This window comes from Suncus etruscus, chromosome 7 (genome assembly GCF_024139225.1).
Source record: "Suncus etruscus isolate mSunEtr1 chromosome 7, mSunEtr1.pri.cur, whole genome shotgun sequence".
In the NCBI taxonomy this organism is placed as follows: domain Eukaryota; kingdom Metazoa; phylum Chordata; class Mammalia; order Eulipotyphla; family Soricidae; genus Suncus; species Suncus etruscus.
The window spans coordinates 30,420,434-30,434,681 of NC_064854.1; the positions used below are offsets into that span (position 1 = coordinate 30,420,434).

Below are 14,248 nucleotides of genomic sequence, written 5' to 3' on the forward strand. Positions count from 1 at the left end.
TCTTAATCATCTGCTATCAGTTTGTGCTTCTCACTAAAGTCTCCTTATTATGTCCACCAGCTATTGGCAACCAATACTCAAATACTAGCATTATGATAATCTTCTAGCAGTTTTTCCACACAAACCATTGTTTTAATCAACTTCTGTGTTTTTTTCCCATCAGAGTCCTTAAATGCATTGGAAGACCAAGATTTAGATGCTCTCATGGCTGAGCTGGTTGCAGATATAAGTGAAGCTGAGCAGAGGACAATCCAGGCACAGAAAGAGTCTATTCAGAGCCAGCATCAACCAGCTTCTCTGGGGTTATCAAATTGCAGTGAGGCTAAGTCCCTTAATTGTGAAGCAAACGTTGCAGCAGTTAGCATCAGCCAATATGAGGATGACTTGCCACCCCCACCAACTGATGCTGTGTTAGACCTTCCCCTCCCTCCACCACCTCCTGAACCTCTCTCTCAGGTAAGTGCATAGGAAGATGGCAAGACTGTGACCTTTGCTACCCCTCATCCATCCTTGGTGTTCTTCATCTATGTTTATCCAAAACTCTAAGATATTAATACAAAAATATATGTACTGCAGAGTCAGAGCTCTCTATAAAAGAAAGATGCATTAGTGTGTAATAAAAAATTATAGTGAGGCCATAATCAGAAAGTATTAGAGTTTGGTTTTAAAAAATCTATGTTTATATACATTCCCACCTTATAAAACTCATCTTGGTGGAATAATAGTGTTTTATTACCTTGCTGTGAACTAAGAACTGATTTATATATTTTCATGCCCCAAGTCTAAACCTGGACAAGGATGCATTTGTTATATATTTTCAGAATTGAACTAAGAGAAATTTTGAATTTAACAACTGTGTCTCGCTTGCAATGTCGCAGTTGTGAAGAATATTGAGGAGCAAGCAAGTAATGACTTTATGGTAGTCATATTTTTCGACAAACTGGAAAACAAAGAAGTGGAAAAGTTCATAGCATTCTTTGGGATATGTCTCTCATTAAAGAGAAGAAAGCATGGGGCAAGAGAAATAGTACAGCTAGGGAGGGCAATTTTCCTTGTATGTGGCCGTTCCCTAGTTCTATCTCCAGCATCCCATATGGTCCTGTAAATCCCATCAGGAGTAATTCTTGAGTTATGAGCCAGGAGTCACTTTTAAACATCACTGAATATGTCCTCTCTTAAAAAAAAAGAAAAGAAAAGAAATACATTAAAGACTTATCTTAAAATAAGCCAGCTTAAAATAATATTTTAGAGTGAGATTCTAATTCCATATATTGTAGTTTCTCCATTTATTATACTGAAGAATGGTCACCAGTTTTCTAAATATGATACACTATTACAAACCTAAGTTCCTATAGTACCTTTTGAATGAGCAAATATTAAACACAAATATTAAATATGTCATATAATGTTGAAGCATAACATATTGTTTGTGTATTTGTTTATAAAACTTACTTTTAAATGGTACTTCAAATAGAGCGAAGGCTTTTTTTCTCTTTTTTTATATTTTTAAGATATGATTGATATATCGTATGATGTAAGTTATATTATAATAACTTGGAGTAAGTATATTTTTCAAAATGATAATCATAATAAAGTTAGCTAACATATCTATTTCCTCACATAGTGTATAAATTGTTGGTTGTGAGAAAATGTTTAATTTACAAGAATATAGTGCATATATGTTAGCTATCACTGGCATACTGTACTTTATATTTCCAGAACTTGGAGTTTGCTCTTCTCATATGACTTTACCTATTCTTTTTCACTCTACCCCAACATTCAAAATGGTCCCTTGTATCCATGTATATTAACTTGTCTTTTTTATAGTAACTGTGCATAATCAGAGGTTTTCAGCACAAGGTTCATGATGATTTCAATAAGGTTACAGTTCCCTGAAAGGAGCACAAAGTTGAATCAATGAGAAGATTTATGAGCTTCATCATTTTTAACATATTTCTAATGGGTCTATGGCTCCAAAAAAAAAAACATAAGAACTGCTGGTGTAAGATTATAAATGTCTATTTTAGAGAGATTAGGATGAGAACAAAAGAACTCAGTTCCTTAGAGTAGGATAGGATAGCTTTAATAACCAGGTAGGAGAGCTTTAATAATCCTGTCCTCTGAACAAGTATCTTGTACAAATCAAAGGGTTTGGTCTAGCTTAACATTTCACTCTTTTTATTATGTCAACTTATGCCAGGGCATACCTAAGCTTTTAGGGGAGGTCAACCCACCAGATGTATCCTCAGATTTTCCTGGTGGGTAGAATTAATGGGTTCCTCAAAAGGCCCGCTGTGGATGCCTTTTTCCCCTGCGTGGATGGTTGAGGAATTTCCAAAGAGATGCCTGGCATTACATTTTCAGCCAGTATTTGACTATCTCTTCTTTGTATATATCAGGCAAAATAATAGCCTCTTTCAAATAATTTGGCTCAGAAATTCCAGCACCAAAGTTTATTTGAGAACCCCTTTTTCTGGATATAGTCAACCCTAAAAGCAACGACAATTTTTCTCTTTGCTACTGCAGTTTCTGGTAATCAAGGGCATAACCAAAATACAGATCTTGACCCTCCTTTAGAAATAGGGAAGCTCATTCTTGGGTATTTGGTTCCTCCCTTCACTTAACCTCTAAAACTATAGAGTCCAGCCTAGAAAGATCAAGTTTCTAGGTATTTCCTACTTCCTCCTAATCCTGGTTTTGCATTTAAAGTAAGCTTGCAAAGAGTTACCTTGAGTTGTGACCTTCTCTCTTGTAACTTAGAATTTTTACAGTCACACCCATAGCTTAGGTATTGTTATTGTTATACTAGGCTTTGTAATTACAATTATTCTTCACCTGTGGCTAATTTTACCCCTATAAATTCCCCTGCTCAAAAAATTAAACTTGTCGCACTCTTGCCAGTAACGGGTTGACCCCACATTCTCTGTGTGGTTTCATTTATTTCATATTTCATATTTGGCCACTCATGTTACCCGTTTTCCTCCCATGAAAGGACTCCATCCCAATAGGATTGCTGGAACGCAAGACACCTGCAGCATACTTACCTTTGTTTGCGCGCGCGCGCGCGCGTGCGTGCGTGCGTGCGTGTGTGTGTGTGTGTGTGTGTGTGTGTGTGTGTGTGTGTGTGTGTAGGTTAGCATTTGAGATTCAGTCCAGGGAAGATTTGAGGAAGGACTTAGAGAGATTTGTGCCACATCCAGTTGTGCTCAGTTCTAACTCCTGGCTCTGAGTTCAAGGATCATTTTTGCAAGGGTTTGGGGATGGACTCATGTAGTAACAGGGATCAAGCCAGAGTTGGCTGCATGCAAGGCCAAAGTGCCTTATCCCCTTTACTGTCTTTCTAGCCCCTGGAATTTCAGTCTTGAAGTCTCTTTAGGAATCCAGTAAAAACTAAGAAATCCTGAAAATGCATAAGGATCCAGGAGAATGTATACTGGTTCAGGAAGTGAGATCAAATTAGATTCCTTAGCTTAGACTATTTTGATCCAAACAGAGGTTTTTTTGTTTTGTTTTATTTTGTTTTGTTTTGCAGTCTCAATATATATTCTGTTAGAATTATTTCTTTGTGTGTGTGTGTGTTTGTGTGTGTGTGTGTGTGTGTGTTTTGGGTCACACCCAGCAGTGCTCAGGGGTTATTCCTGGCTCCAGGCTCAGAAATTGCTCCTGGCAGGCACGGGGGACAATATGGCAAGCTGGGATTTGAACCGATGACCTCCTGCATGAAAGGCAAACGGCTTACCTCCATGCTATCTTTCCGGCCCCCTGTTAGAATTATTTCAACTGAACTACTAATCTAAGATCTGAAAAGTGACTGCCTATTATCCCTTTGGACCAAGATTATTGTTATTCTCATTGAAATTCTGCAGTGATGAAGTAAATTTCAGACCTTTGAATTTCAGCCTTTCATTATATCATGGTACTCAGATATCATTGGTGGTCTGGGTCCTTACTCGTACTATTCCTTGAACTAGTCCTGTCTTGTTTTTTAACAGGAAGAAGAGGAAGCCCAGGCCAAGGCTGATAAAATAAAGCTTGCATTGGAAAAACTGAAGGAGGCCAAGGTTAAGAAGGTAGACTATGGGAAAACTGTTTCTCCATTTTCCTCTTTCTGCATCCTCATTGTCCCAGTTAATGCTGCTTCTGCCCATTGCTCAGGGAGAAATGAAGCAATACAGGCAGAGAAAATCTCCAGCAGCTGCTCTCACACATTTACCTGCCTGGCCTTGTGTCAGTCACATCTCCGACCCGCCTCTCCTCTGGTGTGGTTCCCATCTCCGCTGGAGCTTTCAGGGAACATAGGGGCTGCATTATGGGAAATGTCTGAGAATCCAGTGACCTCTTCTGCCCTCCTAACTCAGTATCTTACCAGAGAGAAAAGTGTGTTGAATTGATAGATCTCAGATGGAGAGAAGGTCAGAATGGGTTGGACTAGGTCACACATCACAGGTGTGAAGACATATCACTGACTTCATCTTTGGGAATAAAAAATAAACAAGGAAAATTAAAACTCATATGTAGTGAAACTTTGGGGGCTCTGGAAACTTGGGGCAATTATCAGGCAACAGGGTCTGTGGTTCAATGCCAGAGCTGGAGGCTATTCTGAGGCAGTTGGGCCTCCAGGTTTCACCCAGCATTGCTCAGAGGCCTCCGGGATGGCAGTCAGTGGTGCCCAAAGGAACCAAGTGGTGCTGGGGTTTGAATCTGGATCAGCTCCTTGCAAGGCGTGTGCCTTAATCTCAATTTGCTTTCTCCAACTCTGTCCAACTACTTTCTTTTTGGTTTTGGTCACACCCGGCAGCGCTCAGAGATTACTCCTGGCTCTACGCTCAGAAATCACTCCTGTCAGGCTCAGAGGACCAAATGGGACTCCAGGATTCAAACCACCATCCTTCTGCATACAAGGCAAATGCCCTACCTCCATGCTATCTCTCCGGCCCCTGTCCAACTACTTTTAACTAATGGATAGTGTATCAAATGAGAGCCATAGTGCTGTAAGGATCTTGCCTTGCACATGGCTGACCCAGGTTTGCCCCCCCCAAGACTCCCCCATAAAGTCCTCTGAGCCCATCCACATTCATAAATGATCCTTGATCATAAAGCCAAGAGTAAGTCCTGAGTACCAGTAGGGGTGTCCCCTAAAGAAAAAGCAAAGAAAGGGGACAGGAAAGGAAGAAAAATGAAAAGATGTTGAGTCTTAGAGTGCAATGGAAAATGGCTTAGCAGGTCCCTCTACTTATTTCAAGTGAAAAGTAATAAAACAGAGAGGAGATGGCAGCTTTTTCCTGCTGCAAATCAGTCAGTAAGAGAATTTTGTCACAATTTAGTTGTAGTGAATTCTAATAGTAAGCACAGAACACAACCTGCCTGAATTAAATAAAGGTGTGAAGCAGAAGCCATTCTAGTCAGTAGAAAAGGAATAAAATCCAAAAGCCACTTATGATTTTTTTTCTGGCTTCACAAACTCCAAACCTATTTCTTAACAGTCTGTGAGTGACACATAGAACATAACAAAAATAACCTAGACACACTCATACATTCATAAAATAATTTAGATACTCTGCAACACACATTTAAAAATGGAAATCAAGTGTGGTCAAGATGTGGTCAAGTTTTGTTATTGTTGTTTCTCTTTGTAGAAAATAAAAGAAGTGCTAGAGAGATAGTATAGTGGGGAAGGCATTTCCTTTACAAGCAGCCAACCCAGGTTTGATTCACAGTACTAGAATATAATCTCCCAAGCACCACCAAGACTGATTCCTGAAGTAAACCATGAGCAGGATGTTGCCTCAAAACGCCAAAAAATTAATCCCCAATTCCAAAGCAGGATAAATAAAAATCAAAAGAGATACCAATAATTTAATTTTCTCCAAAAAAATCCTAAGCAAGAGGATGGAGCTGTGAGTCAGTAATAGTAATAATGTTTTCTCCCATGTGTAGTTCAGTGCATGGGTTTGCTCCCAGGCACTGCTCTCCCCGCAAAAAGTAATAATTTTTAAACCAAAACAAAATGTGGTCAAACACCATTAATTTTTTCATCAGGAAGAGTAATTCTCCCTTGCTCTGATATTGGTAAGGCTTTTCCAGAAATGTAGTTATGTCATAGTTATAATTCAGCAGAGAGCAGCACACATACCTTTCACGGAAAATAAATCATAGTAAAGACCATCATTTGAGGGATTTCTGGCTTTCTATGCAGGGCGCCAAGCCTCATTTCTCACATCGTATGAGTGTATCTTTGACACTGTGATACTTGGATCTATCATTCAAAATACATAAAAAGGCAAGCGTAAAGGAGAAACATCATTCCAATGAAAGGCTTCTGAGTTACAGAGTTCAGAGGGAAAAGATATTCTTCAAACCAGCATAAAGTCTAAGAAGTCCCAGACATCAAAAAATAATCACGGTAAAGAGAGAAATAACTACTATGGTTAGGGGAGATAGCTCAGCAGAAACCTTGAAATTGCTTTACAGCATGGCACAGTTCTAAGCACTAAGCCCGAGATAACTTCAACCTTTTTTTTTTTTTTTTGGTTTTTGGGCCACACCCGGTGATGCTCAGGGGTTACTCCTGGCTGTCTGCTCAGAAATAGCTCCTGGCGGGCACGGGGGACCATATGGGACACCGGGATTTGAACCAACCACCTTAGGTCCTGGATTGTCTGCTTGCAAGGCAAACACCGCTGTGCTATCTCTCCGGGCCCAACTTCAACCTTCTAAGACACCCCTATAGCCCCTCCCACAACCAGCACTGCCTGGCATGGCCCCAAAACAAATAAAAAGAACAAAATCAGCCACACTCTTGTGCCATGACTTGATAAATGTATTCTGACACATTGCCTCAAAATCATAGTCCCTCTTGGTATCTAAACATCTTTAATAAGCTGTCAGGGAAAAAAATCTAGTGAAATATTAGGTCCCTTATTGAAGAGGAGTAAATTCTGCTCACCGAACCCTCCGTGTGTGGAATAGGATTATTGCCAGTTTGACTATGAACTCTATACAGTCCAATTTTTCATAGTAGATTGGAAATGTAAATCAGATAACTAGCATGCCTGCATGACTCCATAACTGTTTATCTTTTAGTCTGCATTTATCTTACTTAGCAAACTTTCCATCTCCAACATTTAGTGCCAAGACACAACCTGCCTTTCAGTTAGATCCTCAGAAGCAAAGAGTCTACATGCACTCTAGACCTTTGATGAGCTGGAGATGGTTACCTTGATCTGACCCTTGTTTTACCTTGACTTGCCTAAAATGGGTCCCAAGGCCAGCTGAAAAAAAAAAAAAAAAAACAGAAGTATTCACTATAAAGATATGGATCTGGCTGGAGCTGGAGTGATAGTACAGTGGGTAGTGTGGTTGCCTTATTCATAGCCAACCTATGTTTGACCCCTAGTTTCTCCATATAGTGCCCTGAGACTACTAGGAGTGATCTATCAGTGCAAATCCAGAAGTAATCCCTGAGATCACTGGGTGTAATTCCACCCCCAAAAAAAGTGTGTGTCTGTGTGTTTTAGTTAAGAAATGCAGAGGAAATAGCACAGTGGTAGGGTGTTTGCCTTGCATGCTACTGACCTGGGAAGGACCAGGTTCAACTCCTGGTATTTCATATGGTCCCCCAGCCTACCAGGGGCAATTTCTGAGTGCAGAGCCAGAAGTGACCTTTGAGTGCCACTGGATGTAGCCCAAAAACCAATCAATCAATCAACCAATAAATAAATAAAATTAAAAAAAAGCAGAAGAAAAAAATAAATGCTTTAGGGCTCCAGGATATACAGAGACACTTGTTAAGAAAAGCATAAGAGATAGAGCTGGAGAGATAGCACAGCAGTAGGGCGTTTGCCTTGCACACTGCCAATTCAGGACAGATGGTGGTTCGAATCCTGGCATCCCACATGTTTAGGAGCTATTTCTGAGCACAGAGCCAGAAGTAACCCCTGAGCACCACCGGGTGTGACCCAAAAACCAAAAAGAAAAAAGGAAAGCATAAGAGAAAGTTGTCAGGAAAGCAGGAAATCGGCATTTTCTTGGTTCTGTTTGCTTTCTGACTCACTAAATTGCATGGAAAGTTGCTGGCGCCAGAAAAAGGGCTTTGTTGTGTGTTCTTTCAGCTTTATGAGCAGATTTCTTGACCTCTACAATCCCAGCTCCTTAGACAAGTTCTCAGCGTATGAGTAAATTCATATTGAAAGAGTTTGAGGGTTATATGTCTTCTTATTTAAAGTCTGAACAACAGTGACAGCATTGAACCCTGCATCTTCTGATTCTTCCCCAGTTTTAATAGCTTTTCTGTGGCTTTTGTTCTCAGCTTGTGGTCAAAGTGCACATGAATGACAGTAGCACAAAATCCCTTATGTTGGATGAGCGGCAGTTGGCCCGTGATGTTCTAGACAACCTCTTTGAGAAGACCCACTGTGACTGCAGTGTAGACTGGTGTCTCTATGAAATATACCCAGAACTACAGATAGGTAAGTCTAGGACTATTGCTCCAAAATACTGTGTGTGTGTGTGTGTATATATATATATATATATATGTACATATATATAGTGGATTTGGGTTTATTCAAATGAAAAATTTTGTTCAGGCCTTCTAAGACTTCCCTTATGTTATATTTAGTGCTGACCTCTTCATTTCTTTGAGGAAAAGAAACTCATATTACATCAGCTGGCTAGACTTGGGGGATGTTAGTGTTATTACTGACATTTCTCTTTATGGATCCATAGGGGGAAAAAGTGACGGGCCTGTACTTCTTACTGTGCGCACATAAGCTGAACAGATGGTAGACAGTTTGGGTATCAGTCAGCTAATATCTCTTTAGAATTTGCTTCTTTAAACTATCATGGGATTCTGCCAATCCTCATGGGAATGTTTTAATCTTTCCCAGAAACCCACTTGTCTGATTGTAGAGGCTCAGTTCCATAGAGCAAGGGACAGTTGGTAGAAATGTTTTAAATAAAATAAAATAATACTAACAATAATGATGATAAAAACAATACTCTGTTGCTTCTCATCTTTGATAACATTCACAGAGCTATTGTTCCTAGGGAAATATAAGGGAATACAGAATTGCCTATTTTAGAAACTGAGTGAAATGTTATTTCTAGAGGAAATGGTCTACTTGAAACAACCCTCAAAGTTTTTCAACTCTGAGTCAAACAGAGAGGAAAGAAAACCTTCTTTTATCTTTAATAATAATAATTGAGACATTATCTTAAATAAACATTATCTTCAGAATTTAGGGATGCTATCTTCTTTCTCCAAAGCATCACTTTGTTTCCTGTGTCTCTCCTCCACTTTGATTGGACTGATTATTCTATATTTCACAATTATGCTTGAGGTTGTTTTTTAAAAAATCACCTCTTTGCTATCTTTCTAATGTTTATTTCTGTCTGGGACAGTTTAAGGACAAAAATGCTAATATTACCAGAGTTCCATGGCAGATTATTCTTACTATATTGTAAGTTCTGTCATATTTTGTTTTATTTTCAAAAGAAAGTAAGTTGAAAGCTGAAATTAAAAAAAAAAAAAGCTGAATTCGAGATGTTTCAGTGAGAGATCATGTAAGAGTTAGGAATCTCTAAAAGTAGGTGAACAATATAAAAACCATTTAGTTCAAAACTATCTTATTTTTATCTCGAAAATACTGTTGGTTTGGATCTGAAAAAAATGCTTTTGCTTGTTTTTTTTTTATCAGAAAGGTTTTTTGAAGACCATGAAAATGTTATTGAAGTTCTATCAGACTGGACAAGAGACACAGAAAACAAAGTGTTGTTTTTGGAAAAAGAAGAAAAATATGCTGTATTTAAAAACCCACAGGTAAGATAATTTGTTACTCCATATAAAACAGAAGATTTTTAACACCACTAGTGAACAAACCTCATCGTTCATTACCTAATTAAATACACATATATTTTCCTTTATAATAAATACATTTGGTCTAATATCTTAGACCATCTTAGACCAAATGTAAACTAAGAGCCCCAGGAAGAATTCAGGAAAAAAATAACTCTTTTTGTTTCTTTGATTCAGGGGCCAAAACATCAATTAACTAATTCTCCTTGTGTTCTCATTTATATTTGGCTAAGTGACCCATTTAATCCACTAAAATATAAACATTAAGGAACACCGTTATTAATGGTCATTAATGCTTCTTATTTTAAATGTTCTCTTATATTTGTTCTTCATGAATAGCGCTTCTTAATGTGGGAATATGAAAGAGGAGCACCTGAAAACCATGTATAAATTATTGTGATTTTAAGTTCACTAGTCTACATCAGAAGTTCCCAAATGTATTTGACCTACTGTCCCCTTTTCAACGAAGTACTTCATCACCCTTCTGGGAATAAGCAAAACCCCCATTTTCCTGAAGCTATTGCAAGATACCCGAAGATACCCCAGAATGGTATTTTCTACTTTGGGGAAAACAGTTGACTCCTTGTTTTCCATACTTGATAAAGCTTCCTTCAAGTCACATGTATAAAGATGTCACATATTATAGACTTTTTTCCATTAGCTCCAGCCAACTCTAAGTGCAGGAGACTATTAGTCATTTTAGGAAGTCAAAGAATGTTAGATATGGCCAAGATCTTCGGAGACATCTAGACACTTTTATATTTTATAAGTTAAAATTAAAAAGAAGTCCCATATTCTAGAGACAGAATTAAAAGCACGTTCAGTAGCAGCTGCCTCACAAGAAAAATTTCTTTCTCTGCACGACTTTTCACACGAGTTTTCCAGAAGATGGATGGTGGCAAATTGACAACAAACCATTTAACTACTATGTAAATACTATTGTTTATGACAAATATCAAGGAAGAAAGGTACAGTATTTTCAATTCACACTTCAATAATGCTTTAATGTCCACATTAGTTAAGGTACTATCTAAGTTGCTCTAACAAAGAGGACCCTCCCCCAATTCTAATGACTTATACTAGTTAGAAGCCAATTTTGTTTTTACACCTGTTCAGATATAGAAGTATAGCTATATAGCTGAAATATAGGTGTATAGATGTATAAGTCAAGTGCTCTGCTTTCCTCAACATGTGACTTACATTTCTGGACCCAAAGCAACTTTGACAATTGGCCACATACAGAAGTCTAAAGGGAAGGAAGAACAAGAGGAGTTGAAAGCCATATTTCTTACTAGGAAAAAAATAACTGGACATCACACTTTGATTTGGCTTATATCCATTGGCCAGAAATTAATTATTGCATGAAGAGTTGAAAATGCTCTCTTGCTCACTCTCTATCTCTCTCTGTCTCTCTTTCTCAGCAGACATGTGTTTCACTAAAATGAACTGGGGAATAATAACCAGGGCTATCATTTTTCATGTGTGTATGAGGCATCTTTCTTACTGAGCTCATAAAAACTGGAACCCAGGTGTTGTATAGCATAGATCTAGTATTGTATGACAAATAGAAGAATGGGAAATTTTTTGGTTTTTTTGTTTTTGTTTTTGGGCCACACCGAGCGGTGCTCAGGGGTACTCCTGGCTGTCTGCTCAGAAATAGCTCCTGGCAGACACGAGGGACCATATGGGACACCGGGATTCGAACCAACCACCTTAGGTCCTGGATAGGCTGCTTGCAAGGCAAACACCACTGTGCTGTCTCTCCGGGTCCAGAAAGGGAAATATTTTTTAAAAGTATTGAAAAATATTGAAAAAAGTAAATATTGAAAATTTGCCACGATATTCTTTTTTGTTTTTTTGAGGGGGGAGCACACCTGGTGACGCTCAGGGGTTACTCTTGGCTCAGGAATCATTCCTGGCAGGCTTGGAGGACCATACGGGATGCCAGGAATCAAACTCAGGTCCATCCTGGGTCTCCCATGTGCAAGGCAAATGCCCTACCGCTGTGCTATCTCTCCGAGCCCATGCCACAATACTCTTAAAAATAGAGATTTATGCATATAGTGTTCCAAGACAGTGTAATGTCTTTTGCCTTCAGACTTAACTTATTCCACATCATTCTCTCCAGATCATTCATATAGCTGAAAATGGCATAATTTTATTCTTTTTTACCGCAGTTTAGTAATCCATATATGGAAATGCCAAAAGATATGTACCAAATGCATTATTGATAAATATAGTCTTTCTAGTTTGTGTTTTTATTTTGTTTTGTTTATTTGGGGCCACACCTGGAAGTGCTCAGGGCTGACCTTCTGGCTCTGCACTCAGGGATCACTTCTGACAAGGCTTGAGAGACCATATGCAGTGCTTGGGGTTGTACCTCGGTCAGCAGCATACATGGCAAGCAGCCTACCTACTGTACTATCACTCTAGACCCTTATTTGGGGTCAAGGCTTTTTTCAACAGTAATGCTATGCTGATGTGGATATTTTTATACATCTCTTTTTGTGGAGACACATATATGCTTTATAATAGATGTATTATTTTATGTCTTTTTTTATAGCCAGTTCTCTTGCATAAATACCTAGAAGCACAAATGCTAGATCCTATGTTATGTAAACATTTCACTTTGAGAGATATTGCCAATTTCCTGGCAATGTCCTATTACACTATTATTATACTAATCACCAGTATTATTATTATTATCCATTATTTTATTTTAATGGTGCTACTAAAGTAATATACTACACAATAATGAAACACATTCTAAGCAATGCCACATTAGGTGATTGTATTGCATAAATGTTATACATAAACCTAGGTGACTTTGACTACTACGCACCTAGTTTATGTAACTTAACCAAGCATTTCTCAGCCAGCAGCAATAGGCCTCCAGTGGGCCCCATGATATGCCACAGAGGAACACAGATGAAAAATCATATAAATGAGGGACACAGCACAAAGCTAAAGGATCAGTCAATAGGACAGGGGAGCCACAGGAAGGAAGCAATGTTGGAAGGTGACACAGTTAGAAAATTGCTGGGGCCCAGAGAGATAGCACAGCGGCATTTGCCTTGCAAGCAGCCGATCCAGGACCAAAGGTGGTTGGTTTGAATCCCGGTGTCCCATATGGTGCCCATGCCTGCCAGGAGCTATTTCTGAGCAGACAGCCAGGAGTAACCCCTGAGCACCGCTGGGTGTGGCCCAAAAACCAAAAGGAAAAAAAAAAAGAAAAAAAGAAAATTGCTGAAGAACATCAGTTTAGCCTTTGGGAATGACTATGTAGTGAGTGAGTGCTTCATGAGAACTAATCCATAGCAACATACGGGAAAATAGAATTCCTCCTGATTAATTCTTCTGGAATGTTCTCTGAAAAAAAAATAATAGTCCTAACACTGAAAAAGAGAAAAGCCAAACTTGCAGTGGACTCTTGTCCACTTGTCCACTTGTCCACTCTTGGCCAGGGCCATGGGGAAATAATCATTTCTGGCAGGGCTCAAGGAACTATCTGTGATATTTGAGATCAAATGCAGGTCAACCACATACAAGGCATGTGCTCTGCCTATTGTACTATATTTCTGGCCCTAAAGTGAGTCATTTCAAGTGTTTCATTATCTTGGGTTTTGGTTGAATAATTTTATCTTCTGATCAGTTTCTACATGGATGACCAGTGTCTGCAAAGGTCATGAACACTAAGCTTTGGATGAGTGACCTGACTGTGACCATTCTCAGGCTGATTTTATGGCTTCTAAAAGAAAGATTTCATAGTTTTGAAATACTCAGTGTCCCCACTGCAAAAGCTGAGGTCCTTTGATAGTTTTTGTTTTGTTTTGTTTTGGTTTGGTTTGGTTTGGTTTGGTTTGGTTTTTGGGTCACAGCCGGCAGCGCTCAGGAGTTACTCCTGGCTCTATGCTCAGAAATCGCTCCTGGCAGGCTCAGGGGACCATATGGGATGCCAAGATTCGAACCACCAACCTTCTGCATGTAAGGTAAATGCCTTACCTCCATGCTGTCTCTTCAGCCCCTCTTTTGCTAGTTTTTAACATAGAACTTATTTTCCCCTAACCCCCCCCCGATCTTATTTTTGTACTAAGATTGCACCCAAAATAATTCAATAGAAGAAAATAATCCAGGAGAAATTTTTCCTGTGTATAGAACCTAAAAATGATTTAACTAGGGCCCGGAGAGATAGCACAGCGGTGTTTGCCTTGCAAGCAGCTGATTCAGGACCAAAGGTGGTTGGTTCGAATCCCGGTGTCCCATGTGGTCCCCCGTGCCTGCCAGGAGCCATTTCTGAGCAGACAGCCAGGAGTAACCCCTGAGCACCGCTGAGTGTGGCCCAAAAACCAAAAAAAAAAAAAAATGATTTAACTACCTTAGATTTTCTCCTCAAGC

The 14,248-nt window shown here is 39.1% G+C and overlaps 1 protein-coding gene across 1 annotated transcript in view; it reads left to right on the forward strand.

Moving 5' to 3' along the window:
* Positions 1-14,248, forward strand: part of APBB1IP (amyloid beta precursor protein binding family B member 1 interacting protein) — a 92,462-nt gene that overhangs the window by 48,150 nt on the left and 30,064 nt on the right. Inside the window, exons 4-7 of the mRNA XM_049777840.1 lie at positions 164-456; positions 3,993-4,070; positions 8,309-8,468; positions 9,696-9,817. Coding sequence (XP_049633797.1) covers positions 164-456; positions 3,993-4,070; positions 8,309-8,468; positions 9,696-9,817 — 653 coding nt within the window. The remainder of the gene's footprint in view (positions 1-163; positions 457-3,992; positions 4,071-8,308; positions 8,469-9,695; positions 9,818-14,248) is intronic.